At 44.2% G+C, this 24,071-nt stretch overlaps 1 protein-coding gene across 2 annotated transcripts in view; it reads left to right on the top strand.

The window, feature by feature from the left end:
- LOC140467221 (transcription factor ETV7-like) overlaps positions 1 to 24,071 on the top strand; it is an 80,184-nt gene that overhangs the window by 26,337 nt on the left and 29,776 nt on the right. The window contains exons 3-4 of one of the 2 annotated variants that reach the window (XM_072563444.1): positions 1,385 to 1,549; positions 6,880 to 7,011. In XM_072563444.1, the coding sequence (XP_072419545.1) occupies positions 1,385 to 1,549; positions 6,880 to 7,011 (297 nt within the window). The remainder of the gene's footprint in view (positions 1 to 1,384; positions 1,550 to 6,879; positions 7,012 to 24,071) is intronic. The other variant, XM_072563445.1, reaches the window with a different exon arrangement.

Raw genomic sequence — 24,071 nt, 5'->3', positions numbered from 1 at the left:
GGCTTTCGGGAGAATAAATATTGGCAGCAATTCTTGTCATTAGTTGGTGGGAGGTTGGCATTTGCTGATCAAGCCAATATTTATTAGTCATTCCTAATTTCCCTTGAGATCTGGTGGTGACTCTCTGCAGTCCATGTGCTGGAGGTAGAGCCACTGTGCTGGTAGGGAGGACGTGTCTAGATTTTCACTCTAAATGTTTCCAAGTCAGGATTGAGAGTGGCTTGGATGGGAAATTGCAGGTAGGCTGTGTTCCCACGTATCTGTTGCCTTCTTTCGCCTGGTTGTGGAGGTTATGAAAGGTTGATTAAGGAACTTTGGTGATTGCTGCAGGGCTTCTTATCAATGGCACATTGTACATCTGCCAGTGGTGGAATGAGTATGTTTAAGGTGGTACGTGAGGTGCCAGTCAAATAGGATCCTTTGTCCTGGATGATGTTGAGTTGTTTAACTATTGTTGGACCCACACCTATCCAACCAAGTGGAGAGCATTCCATCACATTCCTGACTTGTACCTTGTAGATGTATTCCTGAATACATTCCTGAAGAAGGGCTCATGCCCAAAACATTGATTCTCCTGCTCCTTGGATGCTGCCTGACCTGCTGCGCTTTTCCAGCAACACATTTTCAGCTTGTACCTTGTAGATGGCAGGAAGACTGTGGAGCCAGGAGGTGAGTTGGGGGTCAATTCGCCGGACAGCTGGTTTGCCAAGCAATAGCAGCAGTGTCGGTTCAATTCCCACACTGGCAGAGGTTACCATGAGATCATGTACCTCCTCACTATTACCAATCATTTCTCTGAGAGAGAGAGACAGAGAGAGAAGCCCTATATTCCTCTGGGACCAGGGCAGCTTTACCTACTCACTGAAAAATGTTACTGGGTTGCAGGCCATTGTCCAGGTTTTCTGCTTTTGCGATGCGTTTGGAGTAGTTTGACGTGGCTGATTGAGTGCTTCACTGAGACCGTTTCAAAGAGAGTTTGAGAGTGTGAATTCTGTGTCAGTTGGAGGGGATTTTCTTCTTGAAAAGATATTCAAACCAGATAAGGCTTTGAAACAATTTGACAGTTTCATGGTCACCAGATCTGAGATTGACTTTTTACTCCATATTTCTTCAGTTCACAGTAGAATAAGAGGATTTGAATTAATTTCCCCAGAGCATTCACCCATACATTTGAATTATAATCCAGTGACATAACTAACGTGCTATCATTCTGATCAGAATTTGGATTCTTCTGGTCGACTGCATGTGTTCCATTGTCTGTTCCAATTGATCTGAAGTCACTGCACGTTGATCTTCTACACTTTAGGAAGCTACACCGACATATTTTCTGTGGGAGTGTGGATACTTCTGTAAACAGTGGTTTTGTGTTGTTGATTTGTGACAGAAATGCAGCCATCACTATGGAGCAAGGCAGACGTTACACAGTGGCTGAAATGGGCAGAGAGAGAATATTCCCTGCGTTTTATTGAGGAGAGCAAGTTTGAAATGAATGGGAAAGCTCTGTGCTTGCTCACCAAGGAAGACTTCAGGAACCGCTGTCCCAGTTCAGGTAAGAGCCATTCAGAGGTTTCCTTCAGAATTTGCTGTGATGTAGGAAAGATGTTATTCAACTGGAAAAGGGGACAAAAAGGATTCATGAGGATGTTCTTTATTAGGAGAGGCTGGGACTTTCACTGGGCTGAGAGCTGACATTACAAAGGTTTATAAAGTCATGAGGGATATAGATAAGGTTAAGAACCAAGGCCTTTTCCCCAGGTAAGGTGGGGGTCCAAAATGAGAGGTTTAAGCTGAGAGGGGAAATATTTAAAAGAGATCTGAGAGACAACGTTTTCACACAGAGGGCGAGACATAGGAAGCTGCCGAAGGAAGTGGTGGAGGCTGGTACAAGAACAACATTTAAAAGGCATGTGGACAAGTAAATGGATACGAAAGGTTTAGAGGGATATGGGTGAAATGCAACCAAACAGTACTAGTTCATGGATGAGTTGGGCTGAAAGGTCTGTTTCTGTGCTCTTTGTAAGGCTTATAGATTCTAGAGCCAGTGTTTATAAACAGAAAATAACATAATGTCCCAGTCAGGAATATATGGGGACAATAGTTCAATGTACCCCGATCTCATAAATGTTGTGGATACGGGGACGATAGTTCAGTGTATCAATCTGAATCAGTGTATATTGTGTACACACCAATAACAGTTCCATGCACCAATCTAAAGTATATTCAATATCTGAGGATAAAAGCTTTGTGTATTAATCTGGAAAAATCATGTACAGGGATGACAGTTCTGTGTTCCAGTCTGGAATATATCAAATTTATGAGGATAGGATTTGAATGCTGATCTTGGGTTTAACGATAATTACATCTCTCAAAACACCTCAAAGTGTCTCATGCAGGTCTAATGGCGACAAAAGGACACTGACCCAAAGTGGAAGACATTCAAGAGCAAAGGAGCTGAAAATTGAAAGCAAAAGCACTGAGATTGGGAGCTTCATGAGAGACCAGCATTAGAGGAACAGAAAGTTCAAGGATGGTGTAGGCAGTTGTGTTAGATTTCTGGAGAAAGTTAAAGTGACAGTGAGGGACAACAGAAGGCTGGATGTTTTAAATGTGAAAGGTAAACAAAAACAGAGATTTGAGGCTGGAGGTTCGAGAGGAATATGGAGTTGGAAGGTCAACTTGGGGTCAATTAGATAACGATATTTAAAACAGTCTGGATGAATCCAGGGATGTGGTTTGAGGGAAGTTGTGGTGGAGGGACCAAAGGCTATGGCTTTGGTCTTAACAGTGTTTAGCTGAAAGAAATAGTTGCTCTGTTGATGTCAGACAAACAATATGATGACCCAGAGAGTGGGACAAGGTTATGAGTGATGCTCGTGAAACTGTACATGGTTTCCTCAGTGCAGTAAAGATGCTGATTCATGTCTCATGAGGTTGCTAAGGTGAAGCATGTAAATTGAAAACATGACAGTTGAACTTCTGAGACGACTTTGAGTCCAGGAAGTTACTGTTCCGAGAAACACCAAGGTGGTAGGCAAAGGTCGTTGTCATTACTTGCTCATGTAATCGGGATGTCTCGCACTTGTGCTAGGCCCCCTTTGTTGAGATGCGATTGTGCACGTATGGATACAAGTCCCCCAGTCCTTCCCTCACACAGGGAGCACTGGCTCAGAGCGCTTCTCAGCGACAACCAAGGCTGTTCCCTGGCCCACACCACAGGCCCCCATCCCAAAGAGATGGCGACCATTTCATCAGGATATCATTCAACTATTCCAGGGAAAAAGACTTCCAACACAACCTGTCTGACATCCTAAAGCTTCATTCTGGACATGTTTGTCCAGATTTTGCAAAATCTCTCCCCTCCCATTTCTTTTTTTCCTGAGCATTACTGTCCTCCTTTTGCTTTGCCTGACTCTCTTTGATCAAACTGAGCTAAACTTTCTCCAGAGTTGTTCATTTTGAGTTGAATTGCTTTTTAATGACCATGGCAGGAAGAGGTAAATTGTCAGTGCATTGCTGACACTCAGCGGGCTGACTCCATACTGCCATGTGATGTTAAGGCCAATGGGCAGTGCCACCTTTCCCCGAGCCTCTGCTAGTCTGTGTTGTGCCATGTGATGCTGCGATTGTACATGTGCACAGTCCCTCTGCCCCCAAGCAGCAGCATTGACAGCAGAGAGAAATCAGCAGAGCTTTCAGAGAGATAAAAGTGGGAACTGGTGAGCATGGGCTCATTCTGGTGGGAAAGGCATGTGGTGAAAAGCAGAAGATATGATTTGCTGTGCTCAGCCAGGGTATATCCCACTGTCTCCTCAATGTTTTGTGCTGCTGTGAGTATGAGTTAGCTTTAGTAAGGTTGGCAGGACAGAGGGCTGTCACACAGGAGGCTGGGACCAGAAATCTCCATCAGATCCGCGTGTGTAATCAGTGCCAGTGTTTCGGCAATGGAGTGTGGTATGGATGGTATAAGGCTCCTGAACACTTTGAGGGACAGGCTGGTGAGCTGCCCAGGGAACATTAATGCCCAACAAGTGAGAAAGCTTCCAATTTGCTCCTTCCAGTTGTAACAGCAAGCTGGAAATTCTCAATACTTCCTTGCCTAAGAGTGGCGGCTCCTGCTGCAAAAATGGTTGTGTATTTCAGTGCAGCATCTGATCCACTCCCACTCCCACTCCCACTCCCACTCCAGGGGGATTAAGAAATGAAAACCATCCCTTCTCCAGTCCCCATCTCCACCAGCTCCTCTGAATGAATGAATGAGCTAAAGGAGATATAAAGACCAGCAGAGGAGCAGTGTCAGATAGGGTAGAGATCATGCAGAGACTGGGGTGAAGGGCAAAGGAGATATTGTGACTCTGATGTGCATGTGTGTGGCTGCCTTCCTGGATCGGGTGGTGATCATTGTGGAGAAACAGGTGCACAAGAACTATCAGCATGTACTTGGACCTTAACTCCATTGCTCCATGGATACATTCATTCAGTGACTCTGAGAGGGGATTGAGGGACCTTAACCTCACTTGGAGAGTTGTGGAGTCATACAGCTCAGAAACAGACCCTTCGGTCCAACTCATCCATGCCAACAAGATATCCTGAATTAATCGCTTCTCATTAGTCTGTGTTTGTCCCATATCCATCTAAACCTTTCCTCTCCATGTACAGTATCTGTCCAAATGTGTTTTAAATATTGTGATTGTACCAGCTACCTCCACCACCTCTGGCAGCCCATTCCATACACGTACCATCCTCTGTGTGAGAAAGTTGCCCCTCAGATTTATTTTAAATATTTTCCCTCTCCTCTTCAACCTCTAGTTTTAGACTCTCCTACCCTGGAGAAAAGACCTTGGCCAATCACCCTATCCATGCCTCTCATGATTTTACAAACCTCTATCAGGTCACCCCTCACCCTCCGATGCTTCAGGGAAAAAGTCTCATCCTATCCAGCCTCTCCCCATAACGCAAACTCTCCAGTCCCGGCAACATCCTTGTAATTTGTTTTTGCATCCTTTCCAGTTCAATAATTTTCTTCCTGTAGCAAGCTGACCGGACTTGTACACGATAGTCTATCTATCCCAATCACCTCAAGGGCTGATGGACTTCCCATTGTGCATTGACAGGAGGAGGAGAGATAAGGATGTTCACCTTGGGACAGTGCAGATGTGCTGTGCAACATCAGCTTCCCCTCAACCAGGGACCCTTTCCCCCCGCCCCCCCCCTCATCTTCACCAGGGCAGCCTGTTGCAGCTGAACCTGACCAGGAGAGTCTTCTGGGCCCACGACCCCCAAAGGGTGCACACCAGGGGCACCTGAACAAGCCAGGCTGGTCAGCAGGCATTCTCCATCTCAGCTGTGCCAGCAAGGGTGGCACAGGGACAGAGCAGAGAAAGATTGTTGAAGACACTTCGCAGAGACAGGTGTCAATTCTGTCCAACCTGACACTGAGCACAAAGACAGCATTTAGTAAGGTGACAGTGTGGTTTGGCCAGCCTTTGCTCTTCTCTGTGTTCCTTGTAGGTGACCCTGTGCCTGATCACCCCACACACTCGCATCACTGGGAAGCAGTACCAAGAGCATTGAGATGGTGATCCTCTGCTGCCCTCTGAGAGGAGCATCACCTCCAGAAAGTGGGATCTTCAACTTGAGATTTGGGTTTCAGGTGTTCAATTCTCTATGTTGCTACATAGCCTCCCGCACCGCAGGGACAGCGCTGCCTCCTGCACCGCAGGGTTACAGATCTGACTGCAGAAGGTGGCAGATGTAGGTGACGGTGTTCTGGGGAGTCCTCCTGCACTGTCTTTCACTCATCCCTGCGGGGAAAGAGGAGCTGTCAGTGTACCCTCTCCCAGTACGCTGCTTAATGGCACTGAAGACCCCGGCTCCCCCTCTTGTTCTCTTGGCACTGGGCATTCCTCCTCCTTAGCAATACTACTACAGCTGCTGGGTTACATTACTCAAATATCTGACGTTGAAGTGCTCAGCTGTGAGGAAAGATCAAGATGAACTGGAAGAAGTCTACCTGCCAGGTACATCCCTCTTCAATACGGTCAGCTTTGAAAACCTGTGTTTCCTGTTGTGTCCAAAGACATTTTGCCTGGGAATGTAATTTCAGTGGAACTAGGGTCTTAATGAGTATGTATGACATGCTAATAAATGTAAAGGAGTTTCCTAACCATTGGTTCTAAGGCCACGGTCACAAAACTTTAGCATCCTGCTCTCTGCCTGACCATGTCCACGATGTCACAATTCAGAATTTAATGTTGTTTCGGTAAGATTCCTTAATTCTCTTGTGGGGGAAGGGTGTAAGTACCAGATTGAAGAGACTCTCACTCCATTGGTCAGAAGCCCTTGTATGAGGTGGACGTATGTTAGGTATTTTGGAATAGTATCACACTGTAACAACTCAAGACACATTACAGTCGTGGTGTAAGAACTGCTGCCTTTAGAAAGGAGATTAGGAACATCTTACTCGAAAAGGAAGGACAATATATTGAAAGGTTCCTTCTTCGTGTTGCCCCTGTGTTTCCAGTGGCTGGGTCCAGAATATTATCTGGAGCTAAAATGGTCAGGATTTGGGAACCTTTCCCCCCATGGGATCAGGAGTGAGGCGAGGAAGGGCAGAATCTTTCTTTGCTTTGTGTCAAAGTAGACCATGGTGTAGCAAAACCACAAAGGCCGACCTGCGGTTGCGGGTTAATTCCATGTCTCTGACCCTGTGTGCCTTGTCCATGGATCATGCCTCATGGAAATATTGATGCCATGCCTGTAGGCTGTTCTGCAATGAGGGCAGTAGAACTGAGATTGGCTCAAAGACAATTGCCATTGAGACTGTTGGAAAAACCCAGAAATCCTCCAATACAAAGGGTTTTAATTCGATTTCTCTTTTAGGGGACGTGCTGTATGAAATACTGCAACAGATCAATAACTACAGAAACTTTGCACAAAGGAATTTCATCGTGAATGTGCCAGCACAACAGGCCATGCACACCTCCCCTGGAACTCTCCACAACCCTTTCGAAGGTATGATTGTATCCATCAGACAATTTCCTGGGAGATCCCACTTCCAGGATGGGGAAAAGGTCAATACACAGCATCACTCAAGGTCATATCCTCCCTACGTGACTTTCACTCATGCCCAGTCCAAGGTAGACAGAGAACTGGGACCTGAGCAGGTTTATTCAAGGACCCAAGGAAATGTGGGAATGATAGCAGTGACTCTGAAGTTGGACTGTGCAATATAAACAAGAGGATTGAAGAGTGAGCCATGGGAAACCCATTTTTCAAAGGCAGACACTGCAAACATTGATAATTACAGCCCAATTGATTAGAAATGCATACAAATAAAAATATAAAGAACTCGTTGAGGGAACTAAAACAAAACTGTCAAATCAGTTCAAGCCCATTTAAAACTCCGTGTCATACTGATGTCTGAGGTCCTGTTCCAATCTAAAAGATTGATACAGACAGGAAGGGAATCCAGGGTGATTGGAAAGTGGAGTTGAGGATTATCAGATCAGCCATGATCACACTGAATGGAACTCAATGGGCTGAATGGACTATTTCTGCTTCTATATATTATATTTCTGTCTTCTTTCCTTGTGTTTGTCTCTGTCACATTGGACGTTATTCCTGCTGCTCTTTCCTGTGATTTAAGGAAATACCTTTTCTTTTTTAACCCTTGCTAACAAAAAGTAGCCCTCAGTGCAGACGGAGTACCAGGCCGTGCACTAAGAGCAAGCACAGATCAACTGGCAGAGGTCTCCTCGAACATCTTCAACCTCTCCCTGCAGCAGTCCACTGTCCCTGCCTGTTTCCAGAGGGGTAACATCATCCCTGTGCCTAAGAAGGCTCATGCAGCATGTCTCAATCACCACCACCCAGTGGCCCTAACTTCGGTGGGCATGAAGTGCTTTGAAAGGCTGGTCATGGCATTAATCAACTCGAGGCTCCCCACTACTCATGACCCACTCCAACTTGCCTATTGGATCAACAGATCCTCGCCAGATGCCTTATCACTTGCATTTCACTCCTCCCTAGAACGTCTTGACACCAAGAACAGCTATGTAAGAATCCGACTCATTGACTACAGTTCAGCCTTCAACACTATTATCCCCTTGAAACTAATTACTAAACTCAGTGATCTTGGACTAAGCCCCACTCTCTGCAACTGGATCCTCAGTTTCCTGACTGACAGGCCACAATCAGTGAAGATTTGGGACAATATTTCATCCTCACTAACACTCGACACTGGTTCCCCCGAGGGGTGTGTACTCAGCCCCCTACTGTACTCACTGTATACCCATGGCTGTGTCACCAAATACCAGACTAATGCCATTACAAGTTTGCTGATGACACCACCATGTCAGTCAAATCTCAGATGGCAACAAAACAGACTACAGATGGGAGGTGGAAGACCTGGAAAAATGGTGCACTGAAACAACTTAGCTCTCAATGCCAGCAAAAACTAAGAACTCATTTTTGACTTTAGGCAGGATGTTACTCATGCCCTCCTACACATTAACAACACAGAGGTGGAACGAGTCGAGAGTGTCAAGCTCCTGGGAGTGGTCATCCACAATAAGCTTTCGTGGACTCTTCATGTGGACGCACTGGTTACAAAGGCCCAACACTGTCTCTTCTTCCTCAGGCAGCTGAAGAAATTTAGCATGACAACGAGTACCCTTGGCAACTTTTATAGGTGCGCCATCGAGAGCATTCTGTCTGGATGTGTCACTACCTGGTATGGCAACTGTACCATTCAAGATCGAAGATGGTTACAGAGAGTGGTGAACTCGGCCCGGACAATCACAAAGACCAACCTCCAATCTATAGAATCCATTTACCAGGCCCACTGTCAAGGAAAGGCCGCCAGCATTCTCAAAGATTCATCCCACTCTGGTAATGTTTCTCTACAACCTCTACCATCGGGGAGAAGGTACAGAAGCCTGAACATGCACCAGCCGGTTTCAAAACAGTTTCTACCCTGCTGTTGTTAGAATACTGAATGGACTCTCAAACTCTTAACATTCGCCTGTACTGTGTTTTTGTATTTGCCGCTGTTTACCTATTCTTTACTTATCTATGCTACTTAACTCTGTGATCTGCCTGTATTGTTTGTAAGACAAAGCTTTTCACTGTGTCTCTGTACACATGACAGTAAATTCAATTCAATTCAATTCAAGTCTGTCATTTAAAATTGTAACTAGCCTCACTAGTTCAAAACAATGAGTGGGCAAAGGCCGCACTTAATTTCTATCTCTCTCATCCATTCCCAATCTCTCTCCCATGACCAACAGGGGATGGTGTTAACATGGACCTCCAGTTTCAAACAGATTTTTCTGAGGACAAAGGAAATCTGTCACAAAAGGGCAGGTTATTGATTGTCATATCTCTCTGTAGTGGGACAGTCACCATGGAAACTCCCTTGTCTGTACCTCACTGTGGTGAGCTTACTTCATTGTAGTAGCAGTTAAATCAACTTCAGCCTGACAAGGCATTTTATTTTAAAAAATAGGCGTCAAACAAGGGCGAGATGTCCCTTTCCTTCCAGAGAATGTAAGACCATAACACCATAAGAAATAGAGTGGAAGTAAGGCCATTTGGCCCATCGAGTCCACTCCACCATTCAATCATGGCTGATGGGCATTTCAACGCCACTTACCCGCACTCTCCCCATATCCCTTAATTCCTTGTGAGATTAAGAATTTGTCAGTCTCTGCTTTGAAGACATTTAACATCCCAGCCTCCATAAAATAATATTCTACTTGGGTCGCCATTTCAGTAGCCACCATTTTCACTTCAAAGATCTCTATGCTTGGCTAGAAATTCATACAAAATCCTGAGCTACAAGGTTCATTTCTAAACATTTCGTTACCCTACTAGGTAACATCTTCAGTGGGCCTCAGGCAAAGCGATGCCGAAAAGTTCTGATGTCTATTTATATGTTTGGGTTTGTGATGTCATTTCCTGTGGTGATGTCACTTCCTGTTCCTTTTCTCAGTGGTGGATGATGGAGTCGAACTCAATGTGTTAGTCCCCATTTACCACCCACTGAGAAAAGGAACAGGAAGTGACTTCACAGGAAATCATATCACCAACCCAAAGAGACCCAAACATATAAATAGAAAGCAGGAATTTTCAGCATCACTTTGCCTGAGGCCTACTGAAGATGTTACCTAGTAAGGTAATGAAATGTCTGGAAATGAACCTTGCAGCTCAGCGAGCAAATCTACCTCCAGAACCTCAACCTGAGCTAACAATCTTCTCAAAGCTCGCTCATACAGAATCCTACAACTGAGACATTCCCACCACTTGGGATAGAATGGATTTTATGACATTGCAGCTATTTGAGAGAAAGGATGCAGAGAGGATCAAGTGTCTCCTCCAAGATACCATGGTATTTCTGTCACTGCCCCACAAGGATTGGAAGACTGTCCCTAAGACAATGGCTTGAAGAAACCAGCCTAAGCATTAGTCACATTAGTGACTAAAACCCCTCAGTTGTGAATCAGTTCCCTGCCAAAGACACACTCGATAGATTTGAGTCTATGGGTAAGAATAAATAAGAAGCATTTTATCAAAATAATGAGAGACTGCAGAGCTCTGAAATGCAGAGGGATCTGAGTGCCCTAGTGCATGAATCACAGAAGGGTAGGTGCAGGTGCAGCAAGTAATCGGGAAAGCAAAAACAGCAAACCTTGTTTTAACTGGCACTCTCGATAATCCGGCAAAAATAATATACAGTAGCTCAAATACCGGAAGCTTACTGTATTATCACAACGTCCAAGTAATCAGTTGAGTGTGAGTGAAAAGGAATTCTGCCAATAATATTTATTTAAGGCAAAGTTGTATTATTATTTCAGTGATTTATGCTGTAAATAAAATATAACAGTCATGTGTATATCCCCTGCACGATGTATCTATTAGCTATTGTGTGTACTTACACTGATTATATGACTATGACCTCTTGATCAACTGGAATATTTGATCAATCTGGTCGCATAGGTGCTTGTTAATAAAATGTTTTCTATAAATGTAATGTATATTATGAGGGGAATTGATTGCAAGAGTAGGGAGGTGATACTTTGAGAGCATTAGTGAAACCCCATCTGGAGTACTGTGTACAAGACTAGTCACCATACTTATAGAAGGATATTAATGTATTAGAAGCAGTTTAGAGAAGGTTTACAGACTGGTATCTGGAATAAGCTTATTGCCTTATGAGGAAACACTAGACAGACTAAGCCTATATACTGTGGAGTTTACAAGAGTTAAAGGTGACTGAATTTAAACATATAGGATACTGAGAGGACTTGACTGGGTGGATATGAATGTTTCTTCTCATGGGAGAATCTAGAACTCGGTGCATAATTTAAAAGTTAATGGTCGCCCATTTAAGACTGAGATATGGAAGCATTTTTTTCAGGGGGTGGGGTCCTCTGGAAGTCTTTTCCTCAAAAGGTAGTTGGTGCAGAATCTTTCAATATTTTTAAGGCGGAGGTAGATAGAATCTAGCAAGGGGATAAAAGATTTTCGGGGATATACAGGAATGTAGAGTTAAGGTTAAAATCTATCGCCATGATCTTATTGAATGGTGGAGCAGGCTTGATAGACCATGTTTGTGCATTTCAGACCGAATGTTTAGCAGGATGTTGAGAGAATATTGCGCTGCCTGAGACCCCTTTCAGGTGAGATGTTAAGCTGGAATCTGTCATTCTTCCGCCATTTTAGCTGACCCTCCTCAACCAACATGACCAAAAACAGCTTGTCCACTCACTTACTGATGTGCTGGTGTCTCCCGCAGCCACAAGTATACTTCAAATTAATTCATTGTCACTGAAACGCATTGGAACATTCTGAGAAAAACTCAGTATGACAAATGACTTCATGATCCCCACATAGTCTCTAAAAGCCAATCTGATCTAACCCTGGCTCTCACTGAGGTTCCTGAATTTGCTTTCACTGAATGCTGCTGTGTCAAATATGTTCATTCATTAGCACAGAGCACAGTCATAACACCATGGTTGCCTTAATACTGCTCTGGAAAATGACCTCTCATAGAGTCATACAGATGTACAGCATGGAAACAGACCCTTTGGTCCAACCTGTCCATGCCGACCAGATATCCCAACCCAAACTAGTCCCACCTGTCAGCACCTGGCCCATATCCCTCCAAACCCTTCCTATTCATATATCCATCCAAATGCATTTTAAATGTTGCAATTGTACCAGCCTCCACCACTTCCTCTGGCAGCTCATTCCATACACATACCACCCTCTGTGTGAAAAAGTTGCCCCTTAGATCTCTTTTATATCTTTCCCCTCTCACCCTAAACCTATGCCCTCTACTTCTGGACTCCCTGACCCCAGGGAAAAGACTTTGTCTATCTATCCTGTCCATGCCCCTCTAATTTTGTAAACCTCTATAAGGTCATCCCTCAGCCTCCGATGCTCCAAGGAAAACAGCCCCAGCCTGTACAACCTCTCCCTGTAGCTCAGATCCTCCAACCCTGGCAACATCCTTGTAAATCTTTTCTGAACCCTTTCAAGTTTCACAACAACTTTCCGATAGGAAGGAGACCAAAATTGCACGCAATATTCAACAGTGGCCTAACCAACATGACCTCCCAACTCCTGTACTCAATACTCTGACTAATAAAGGAAAGCATACCAAATGTCTTCTTCACTATCCTATCTACCTGTGACTCCACTTTCAAGGAGCAATGAACCTGCACTCCCAAGGTCTCTTTGTTCAGCAACACTCCCTAGGACCTTACCATTAAGTGTATAAATCCTGCTAAGATTTGCTTTCACAAAATGCAGCACCTCGCATTTATCTGAATTAAATTCCATTTGCCACTTCTCAGTCCACTGGCCCATCTGGTCAAGATCCTGTTGTAATCTGAGGTAACCCTCTTCGCTGTCCACTACACCTCCAATTTTGGTGTCATCTGCAAACTTACTAACTGTACCTCTAACGCTCGCATCCAAATCATTTATGTAAATGACAAAAAGTAGAGGGCCCAGCACCGATCCTTGTGGCACTCCACTGGTCACAGGCCTCCAGTCTGAAAAACAACCCTCCACCACCACCCTCTGTCTTCTACCTTTGAGCCAGTTCTGTATCCAAATGGCTAGTTCTCCCTGTATCCGTGAGATCTAAACTTGCTAATCATCTCCCATGGGGAACCTTGTCAAACGCCTGACTGAAGGCCATATCGATCACATCTACCTTTCTGCCCTCATCAATCATCTTTGTTACTTCAAAAAACTCAATCAAGTTTGTGAGACATGATTTCCCACACACAAAGCCATGGTGACAATCCCTAATCAGAACTTGCCTTTCCAAATACATATACATCCTGTCCCTCAGGATTCCCTCCAACAACTTACCCACCACTAACGTCAGGCTCACTGGTCTATAGTTCCCTTGACTTTACCACCCTTCTTAAACAGTGGCACCACGTTTGCCAACCTCCAGTCTTCTGGCACTTCTCCTGTGACTATCGATGATACAAATATCTCAGCAAGAGGCCCGGCAGTCACTTCTCTAGCTTCCCACAGAGTTCTCGGGTACACCTGATCAGGTCCTGGGGATTTATCCACCTTTACCCGTTTCAAGACATCCAGCACTTCCTCCTCTGTAATCTGGACATTTTGCAAGATGTCACCATCTATTTCCCTAAAGTCTATACCTTCCCATATCCTTTTCCACAGTCAATACTGATGCACAATACTCGTTTACTGTCTCTCCCATTTTCTGCGGCTCCACACAAAGGCCGCCTTGCTGATCTTTGTGTGGTCCTATTCTCTCCCTTGTTACCCTTTTGTCCTTAATGTATTTGTAAAAACCCTTTTGGTGCTGTTAAATGAAGAATTGGCTGCATTTCAGCTGCCATTGATGTATACAAGGGAGATATTAGAATATTAGCGTTTAGAAATATTTCTTAACTGAGACCCTGTATCAGACTGAGTTATATTTCTAGTTGTTCAGCCTGTCTTGTAAAAAAACACACTGTACTTGCTATAAACGGCACAGTGCCGGGTCTCAGTGAGCTGGGGCTGAGCGAATTGCAAAATAGACAGCAGCAAACAGAATGCTGCTGGAAAACTTGGTTTAAGCTGTTTAATACTGAGGAATTTCAGAAAGTTTCCCAATGGTTTCCATTGTCAGTCAATTCCATGGACTCTAACCCTGGTTGCTACACAGAGCAGTCAGTGGGACACACCCCAGCCTGTCAGTGAATGGTATTTATCAAATCCTAACAGAGAGGGTTTTGTAGTCAGTTAAACCTGAAGAAATAAATAACTCCACTTATCATCTGCTCTGCAAAGATATTGCGAAGATACTGGAACTGCTGTTCTGTGCCAAAATACATTGAACATCTCTGAGAAATACAAAGGACTTTTGAGGTTCAGCTATTTAAATGAGTCTGTGAGTTTTATCTAGCCATTGTATTTTTAAATACAATTCCTGTGGAGTTTCCTCATTGGCAGTTGACCTTCTAGAGCAGAGAGGCTGTTCTTTGACCTTGCAAACAGTGATTGCTATCACTTCTCCCATTGCTTCCATATATGAGTCAATCTACTTCCTTGTCAGTAATTACTCTCAGTTCCCATTGCTCCCCTCCCCCACCACTACCTCCCCATATCTGCTCCAACCAGTTCTGCTCTTCCCCACGATAGGCAATGATAGTTCCAGCTTCACCAGGAAGTAGAGGCCGTTGTCACGGTGACTCAATCAGCAAACAGAGAAACAGAAGGCCGACAGTTTCAGTTTCATCGGTTCTTTTACGGAACCTGTTCTAATCAGGCACAGAATAGTAAAATAACACAATCCTGAGGGAAATTAGTTACTTCACTCTGCCAGTTTTGAAGGAGCATGTTGCACTCTCATATATTGAACTTCCTTTTAAAAGTCAGTCTTGAATCTGCTTCTGTCTTGCCTTCAGATAAAACACTTATGAGGAAAACTTGATGTTTTAAGAAAGATAGGCATTTCCTGTCACTTCTGGTTAGTTTATCAGTTCCCTCTGTCTGTGTCCCAAGACACCATTCCTTCTGTCATAGCCATCGAGATGCACAGCACGGAAACAGACCCTTTACTCGTCCACACCAATCAGATATTCTAAATTAATCTCGTCACATTTGCTAGCACTTGGCCCATATCCCCCTAAACCCTTCCTATTCATATAGCCATCCAGATGCCATTTAAATCCTGTAATTATACCAGCCTCCACCACTTCCTCTTGCAGTTCATTCCATACACGCACACACCCTCTGTGTGAAAAAGTTACTCCTTGGGCTCTTTTCATATCTTTCCCCTCTCACCTTTAACCTGTGCCCTCTAATTTGGTACTCCACTACTCGGGTAAAAAGACTTTGGCTATTCACCCTATCCATTGCCCCACATGATTTTATAAACCTCTATAAGGTCACCTCTCAACCTCCTGATTCTCCAGAGAAAATAGCTCCAGCCTGTGCAATCTCTCTCTGTAGCTCAGACCCTCCAATCCAGGCAACATTTTGGTAAATCTTTTCTGAACCCTTTCAAATTTCACATCATCTTTCCTATAGCAGGGAGACCAGATTGAATGCAGTATTCCAAAAGTGCTACTTGAAAATAGTATTTCTGGATTTATTTGAACATCTCGATCAAATTCCCTTAACCTTTCCTGCTGCAGGGAGACAATCCCAGGGTTGCATTTGTCTCAATGTAACTGCCTTTTTGATAGCCTTCTCATGAATTGATTACTTAATTAAGGCTCAGTAACGTGTAAAGATGGCAGGTGATGTGTTGTGACTGCTGAGTGTGGCAGCCTTGTGTTGCTAGTGTGATCCATGGCAAACACTTCTCCAGTAAGTGTCTGCAACTCTGGCAACGCCAGCTCAGAGTTGACGAGCTGGAGGCTGAGCTGCAGACGCCTGGACATTTGTGTCAGAAGGTGCTCAAACATTTTATGGGCAGATATTGAAGCTCTGGTAGATGAAAAGGCTGGAATCTCAGACCTTAGCCAGTTGTTCAACAGGTTTGAGCTTCTTGAAGCCTGCGTGAATGAGAGCGCTGCACAGTAAATAATCAAACTGAGTATGACACTCTGGTACAGGAAGTCATAGAAACATAGCAAATAGGAGCAGGAAGAGGCCATTCAGCCCTTTGAGCCTCCCCTATGTAGTTAGCATTTCAGGTAAAAGGAGTTAACAGGAATTTTGGGAGTGGTATAGTCAATATTGTTAGCTAATGGTGAACCTTATGGAATGGAGAGAATTGATGTTAAGGATAGAGAGAGAAGTGATAAAGAGTTGGTAGTCTGGATGGGTTTTCACATGAACAGAGTGTGAGCAATGGCATTCTGCAGGGATTTATACTGGGACCTCAACTATTCATTGATTCATGACTAAAATAATTGAATGGAGAGTCTGGCAATGACAGTAAGATCATTGGCATTGTCAATAGCCCAGACAGAAATGTAACAGTACAAAGCTGTGAACAGACAAAGTGAATTATAAAAAGGTGGAACACATGAAGTTTCAAATCGGCAAATCTGGCATCATCCAGATTGGATGAGGAGAGTAGAGGATGTTCTAAATGTAGAGTAGTGAGAAACAGCGGGGACCCAAATACTGAGAAACCCTTCCATTGATTAGTGATGTAATGAAGGGCTTGGCCTCTGCTCATCTCCCCCATGCCTCACCATCTTCCACCTACCTCTTCTGGTGCTCATCAAAGCCTCCCATTTTCAAGTTCAATGAGTAACATATCTGAGAATGCTTGGGGTAGTTTCCTGTTGTCTTCCTTGTGCTTAAAGCAGGCACAAGTTCACTTCCTGAAGGATCTTCCACTTGGAAGCAGCCTTTGTCCTGTCAGGTTCCAGCTCTTCCACAATCAGCTGTCACCAGTTTTGCATTGGCTATGGCATGTAGCCCTGAGCATTGCACCCTCACCTGCCAGATGATTGTTTACACAATGACCAAACTCTCTGTCATGACCCTGCTACCCTTGACATCTGTATGGACCTCATTAAAATCAATGTTGGTACAATAGTGACCTTTCTATCTTGTGGAATGGAATACTAGGGGGGAAAAAATCAGGTCCAGCTCCAGTATGATGCTGCCCAGACTAACCATGAATTTTACTGGAAACTCTACTTTAGGCATGTTGTTATGGACCATGCCAGGCCCTCTCAAAACATTTCAATAAAGTAGTCGGGATCCTAACTTTGCTCGTTGTTTAAGCAGGATATCCCAGGAGTGATGCAACTGGCCCGACCACTTAGTTTTCAACAAAAAAATAATTTATCTGCAAGATTACCTAATGAAATGCAAACAAAAGAGAACAGAATATAGAATAACTTAACCTCTCTGAAAACAAACATTGTCCCAGTGTTCCAAGTACATGCAACAATCCCCATGAACACCCCTTTGCAAAGAAAGGAAAAATCTAAGATAGGTTCTTACAGGAGACATATCAGAGAGAGGGAAGGGGGAAGGATCAGCAGCTTCACAACTGACTGACTGACTGCTCTCAGTGAACAGCCAGACTGCTAAAACCTAACCAAACCAGAGAAAAGCTGAGTGCTGGTGGAGGGTTGCTTTTCAGACTGGAGACCTGTGACCAGTGGTATGCCCCAAGGTTGGGTGCTCAGTCCACTGCTATTCATCATTTACATCAGTAATTTGGATGTGAACATAAGAGATATAGGAAGTAGGTTTGCAGATGTCACCAAAATTGGAGGTGTTGTGGACAGCAAAGAAGATTACCTCAGAGTACAATCAGATCTTGTTCAGATGGGCCAACAGGCTGAGGAGTGGCAGATGGAGTTTAATTCAGATAAATGTGAGGTGCTGCATTTTGCAAAGACAAACCACCCCAGGACTGAGACACTTAATTGTAAGGTCAAGGGAGTTTTGCTGAACAAAGAGATCTTGGAGTTCAGGTTCATAGCTCCTTGAACGTAGAGTCGCAGGTAGATAGGATAGTGAAGAAGGCGTTTGGTATGTTTTCCTTTATTGATCAGAATATTGAGTACAGGAGTTGGGAGGTCATGTTGCGGCTGTACAGGACATTGGTTAGGCCACTTTTGGAATATCGTGTGCAAATCTGGTCTCTTTTCTATCGGAAAGATGTTGTTAAACGTGAAAGGGTTCAGAAACGATTTACAAGGATGTTGCCAGGTTTGGAGGATTTGAGCTATAGGGAGAGGCTGAACAGGCTGGGGCTGTTTTCCCTGGATCGTCGGAGGCTGAGGGGTGACCTTAGAGAGGTTTACTAAACTATGAGGGGCATGGATAGGATAAATAGGCAAAGTCTTTTCCCTGGGTTGGGGGAGTCCAGAAGTAGAGGGCATAGGTTTAGGGTGAGAGGGGAAAGATATAAAAGAGACCTAAGGGGCAACTTTTTCACACAGAAGGTGGTATGTGAATGGAATGAGCTGCCAGAGGAACTGGTGGAGGCTGGTACATTTGCAACATTTAAGAGGCATTTGGATGGGTTTGAATAGGAAGGGTTTGGAGGGATATGGGCCGGGTGCTGGCAGGTGGGACTAGTTTGGGTTGGAATATCTGGTCGGCGTGGACAGGTTGGACCGAAGGATCTGTTTCCATGCTGTACATCTCTATGATTCTATAACTGGCCACTCCCCTTTCATTGTGTTTCTTTTTAAACTGGAAAATCTTTTGCTTTAGGCAGTATCTGTTAGCTATCTTCAAACTGGCCCTAAAACCCTTCAAACCTAGGCCTTTCGGAATCGCTGCTTTTACAACCTCTCTGCGAAAAAAGCCAAGGAGTGCATACCCTTGTTAAAGGAGCAGCTTAAACTCTAGAGAGAGTTTTGTGATTCTCAAAATTGGGACTATGTTTGTTGATGAGGGTAGAGAGTGAGGTGTAAAGAGAGGAAAGTGGGAGTGACAGTAAAATCACAGGGGAGCCAGAGGGGGAGAGCTCTCTGACCAGGTTCTGTTGTCGGGAGATTTTACTGGCAGTGGGAAGGGTTTTGGACCAGCTTCCCAGCAAGAGAAGCGATCGACAAGGCAGTTTCAGTGCTCCCAGCCATTTTCTCAGAGGAAGGAACCAGTAGATGTGTTGTATTTGGACGCTCGGATGTGGTTTGATAAGGTACCTCACAAAAGGTTAAGTCATACCTAAAGAGTCCACAGTGTTAGAGGTAGGATAAATAATTGACTCGTGCATGAAACAGAGTGGGGTAAGGCGACCTGTGACCAGTGGAGTTCCGCAGGGACCAGTGCTGGGACCACAACAGTACAATGTATATGAATGACACGGGGGAGGAAATGGATGTATTGCAGCCACACTTGCAGGCAGCACAAAATAGGTTGAAAGGCAGGTTATGACAGGAATGCAAACAATTTACAGGGAGAGGTTGACAGGTTAAACAAATGGGGTATAAACATTGGGAAAACATGGTGTTGGAAGGGAGAACAAAAGAACAGAATATTATTTAAATGGAGAAGAACTGCAGAAAGCTGTAACACAAAGGGACTTGGGTACTTGTGCACAAACGCAGAAAGCAAGCACAGGGGTGCAGTAGGTAATTGGGAAGGTGAATGGAATATTGGGCCTTATTTCAAGGGGGTTGGAGTATTAGAGTAGGGTGGGATGCACTTTGGAGGGTCGGTGTAGACTCTACAGGGTCTACACCCTATCTTTTTGTAGGGATTCTATGATTCAAAGATTAATTCAAAGATCAAATCTGAGACTAATTAATTTTTGTTATCCAAAAAATATTAAAGGATATCATGTAAAGAACAGAGGGTGGTGTTATGTTATGTAGAACCATAGAACAGGAGTAAGCCATTCGGTCCATCCAAGCTGCTCTGCCATTAATACGATCACAGTGAATCATCCAATTGAATAACCTGTTCCTGTTTTCTCACCGTACTCTTTGATCCCTTTAGCCCTAAGAACAATATCTAATGCCTTCTTGAAAACATGCAATGTTTTGGCCTCTGTGTTGTGGCTCACACTACTCTCTGGGTGAAGATAATTCTCCTCACCTCAATCTTAAATGGCCAACTCCATATCCTAAGATTGTGACCCACGTTTCTGGACTCCCTGGGGTCATTGGAAACATCCTTCCTGTATTTACCCTGTTGAATCCTGTTTGAATACTCTCGGTTCCTATGAATTTCCACAAACCCCCACCCACTGTTTTAAACTCCAGTGAACAAAGTCCTAACCAATCTACTCTTTATATGTCAGTCCTGCCACCCCAGGAATTAGACTTTTGTTGCTCTCCATCCATAGTCAGAACATTCGTTCTCAAATAAAGAGACCAAACCTGCAAGACGGTATTGCAGGGTTGGTCTCACCAAGTATAATTGCAGCAAGTATACCTGTTCCTGTCCTCGAATCCCCTCGCTATGAAGGCCAACATGCCATTTACCTTCTTCACCATCTGCTGCCCCTGCAATGCTTCCTTTCAGTGATTGGTGTACAAGGACACCCAGGTCTCATAGCACCTCCCCCTTTCCTCAACTGTCACCAGATAATAACCTGCCACCTTCTTTTTGCTACCAAAGGGCATAATCTCACACTTATCCCCATTATACTCATCTGCCATGCATTTGCCCACACACTCAACTTGTGCAAATCATTCAAGATTTGATTGAACATCCGAACAATCTTGAGGGGCAAATGAGCCTGGTTATGTTCCTAAGTTCTGATAATATTTCTCTTCTTTCTTCCTTCTAAAACAAATTTCTTCACATTTATCTGTGCTCTGTATCTTCCCAGCGCTTTGGCCTGCCCATGTCGCTCAGAGAACTAGTTAACATTCACCTGTATCTTCTGCAATTATGTCCTGCTTATTAAGGTTCTGATCACTAATATACATCAGCAACGGAAGGGCTGTGTAATAAGTGCTGGAAAACACCACTCTAACCTTCTCAGAAGCCTGAGCATCGTCTATTTAAAACAAACTCTCTGTTTCTCGTTCCTGAGCCAATTTCAGATCAGCGGCCTGAATCATTATTACAAGTTAGCTCAATGATATATTTGGAGAAAGTGAGGACTGCAGATGCTGGAGATCAGATGTGAGAATGTGGTGCTGGAAAAGCACAGTAGGTCAGGCAGCATCCGAGGAGCATGAGAATCGACTTTTCAGGCAAAGGCCTTTCGTTAGGAAGGATTCATGGAGGATTTCTCTCTACATGGCATAGCAACCTTACTCCCTATTCTCTTGAACCAACTCCTTACCCACACTCCAATGGTAGCCACTTGTCCTCCCATTATCACCACTGCGAGGACCTCCTGGCACTGGCCAGTGCTGGTGATCCACTGTTGCCCTGATTGGCTCCTATCAATTGTCTCTGACATATCAGAGGGGAATTGTCACTCGACTTTGTTGATGAGACTTGGAGCTCCTGGTGGCCCACGGTGTGTGGATATCACTGCCCAAGGAACATGTTGTGGGATTTTTAAAAAAAATGATGAGGGTGCCACTGGCTAGACCAACATTTGGTGCTCATCCCTAATTGTCCAGAGAGCAGCAAAGTGTCAGCCATATTCCGGTGGGTCACATGTAAGAATGACAGTTACCTTCCCAAAGGAACTAGATGGCTTTTCTGATAGTTGGCAACAGTTTCATGATCAACATTATTTACAGTTTTTTAAAATTGAATGCAAATTTGTCATCTGCCATGGTGAGATTCAAACCCAATCACCCAGAATATTACCTTGGTCCTGGGTCTAGTGAGAATACCGCTAGGCCATCACCTCACCCAAGTGCTATATATTGAGCTGACAGGAAGGTGATGGCTGTCAGCTGGTTATCTGTGCTTGCCACCAGCTTTCCCCACTAGTTGATATAGTTGATTCATTTGATGCCTGTGGCCAAGTTGGAGCAGCAGTGAGTTTGGAATCACCAGCTACCTGCTCTGACTTTTCTGTTGAGAATGGTTGCTGTCAGGTTTCTATATGTGGATGGGAGAGTGGGAAACTGAGCATTAATGAGGTGAGATGACACATTAAAGAAAATAGTAATGCCTATACTGATAGATCCGTCATTATCTTGCCATTCATAACTTGGTGGCAAAAAGGGACTTTTTGCTCTCAATCTCAAGCACCCCCTCTCCGTTGATCTCTCCCACGTTTTACAACTCTTGCATCATTGCCTTTTGTTATTGAAGTACCGACTCCACAATTGCAATATTTAAAAAAACATTTAGATCGATACATCAATAGGAAAGGGTTGGAGGTGGGACAAGTTGAGTTTGAGATTATGTTCGGCATGGACTGGTTGGACCAAAGGGTCTGTTTCTGTGCTGTATGACTTTTATGTTTCCATTGCCCCTTTATTCTGATTGCCTTTTACTTCCCCAACCAATTTATTGTGAGGTACTTTTACCAAATGTTTTTTCCTCCTCAAGTTCAGAAATATGTCAATCACATTAGCCTAGACACTGCTTCCTCTCAGTTCCTACATCAAAAGCCTGATCACGTGACTTGACCGTGACTCTGCTGCTGATCATCTTCTGAATTATTGTCTCTGCTGCAGGGATTTTCCTCACACACCCCCCCCCCCCCCCCCCCCCCTCAAGAAGCAACAAGGGCAGATAATGGGGCGGTTAAGTTTCAGGAGATTGTTCCCACCTTCCTGCCTCAGGTCAGTTCTGAGCCAGAGGTCCACAGTTGCTGCCAATTGAAGTCCTCTTCGACCCACAAATTCCTCATCGTACCTGGACCGCAATTCCCTCAGGCTGCAAGCAAGATGAGAAAGATTCGGCCTACCTGACTGGTGAGCTAATGGGGCCTTGGCTGTCCACAGATGCTGCCAGACCTGCTGAGATTTTCCAGCAATTTCTGTTTTAGTTTCTGATTTCCAGCTTCAGTAGTTCTTTGAGTTTTTTTATTTAGTGCTGTCTGTCAGTATGTTTGGTGGTGGCGGGGGGGGGGGGGGGGGGGGGTGGTTAAACAGGGATGGGGATCTATAGTTCTGCATTAAAATGTGAAAGATTGAGGGACAGGACCTCAGGCAGGGTGGGAAACACAGAGAGGGACTCTCCTGCTGTTACTTCTTGCTCCCACCCATTCCCCTTTCTCCACAAGGCAGGACTTCCTTCTTAGTAATTTGGGCAGGAAATCTGCCAGTGCCCAATCAACTCTCTGATTGACAGAGTTAGGCCTGGGCCCAGTTTCTGGGTTCCTCTCCAGGAACCATTTTTCTCCTAAGTACCTCTACACAGCTAATGTTGAAGCTGCTGTCTCCCTCTCGTCTTTCTCAGGCAGCATTTAACCCTCTGGTCCCACCCCATATCCAAGCAAGATTGGAAATGTTCAGTTACAACCTTTGAGTCTCCAGTGTTACATCCCTCAGTACCTAGAATGCAGTCCGTGTGGACTGGATAATGCCCTAATGTACCCTTTGGAGTACCATATCTGGGGATGCAGTCTCCTGGCAATTGATGCAAATCTATTGAATGTGCGTATATCGGAGAAATTTAACTATCCAATTAAAATACATTACAGAATATACGTACAAAACTTCAGTAATGGTATAAATTCAGAGTTCAAATTACAGATGTACTTTTCCTCTGTATCTACTATTTGTTGTAAATGGTGTATTATTTATGTCTCATGATGTTACTGTGTTTAAGTTGCTCTCTAGGAGGGTAGCCGAAATGATCGTGATAGTGTTTGAATAATTTCATTGCTAGCTTCTGCTTGACTGGTTACTTTCATGTATTGACATTATTTAGATCTATTTTTAGCACCCCTTGTGCCAACTTTAAATTGGCATATCCCACAAATGGTACAGTGTTGCCCAACAAGGTGTGGATGTTGTCAAGATTTTGCAAGTTGTTACATTAAACGTGAGGATATTTATAAACAGAGAAACATAGAAAGTAAGAGCAGGACTAGGCCGTTCAAGCCTGCTCCGCCATTTAATATGAATATTCAACTCAGCCCCGTGTTCTCTCTTTCTCCCCTTACCCTTTGATCCCTTTAGCTCTAAGAATTTATTATAATCCCTAACTCGCTCTTGAAAACATTCAATGTTTTCACCTTGACAGTTTCTCGTGGCAGAGAATTCCACAGGCTCACCACTCTCTGCATGAGGACA

This window comes from Chiloscyllium punctatum, chromosome 45 (genome assembly GCF_047496795.1).
Source record: "Chiloscyllium punctatum isolate Juve2018m chromosome 45, sChiPun1.3, whole genome shotgun sequence".
NCBI classification, from domain to species: Eukaryota; Metazoa; Chordata; class Chondrichthyes; order Orectolobiformes; family Hemiscylliidae; genus Chiloscyllium; species Chiloscyllium punctatum.
This window is presented reverse-complemented; position numbering and strand designations above follow the sequence as displayed.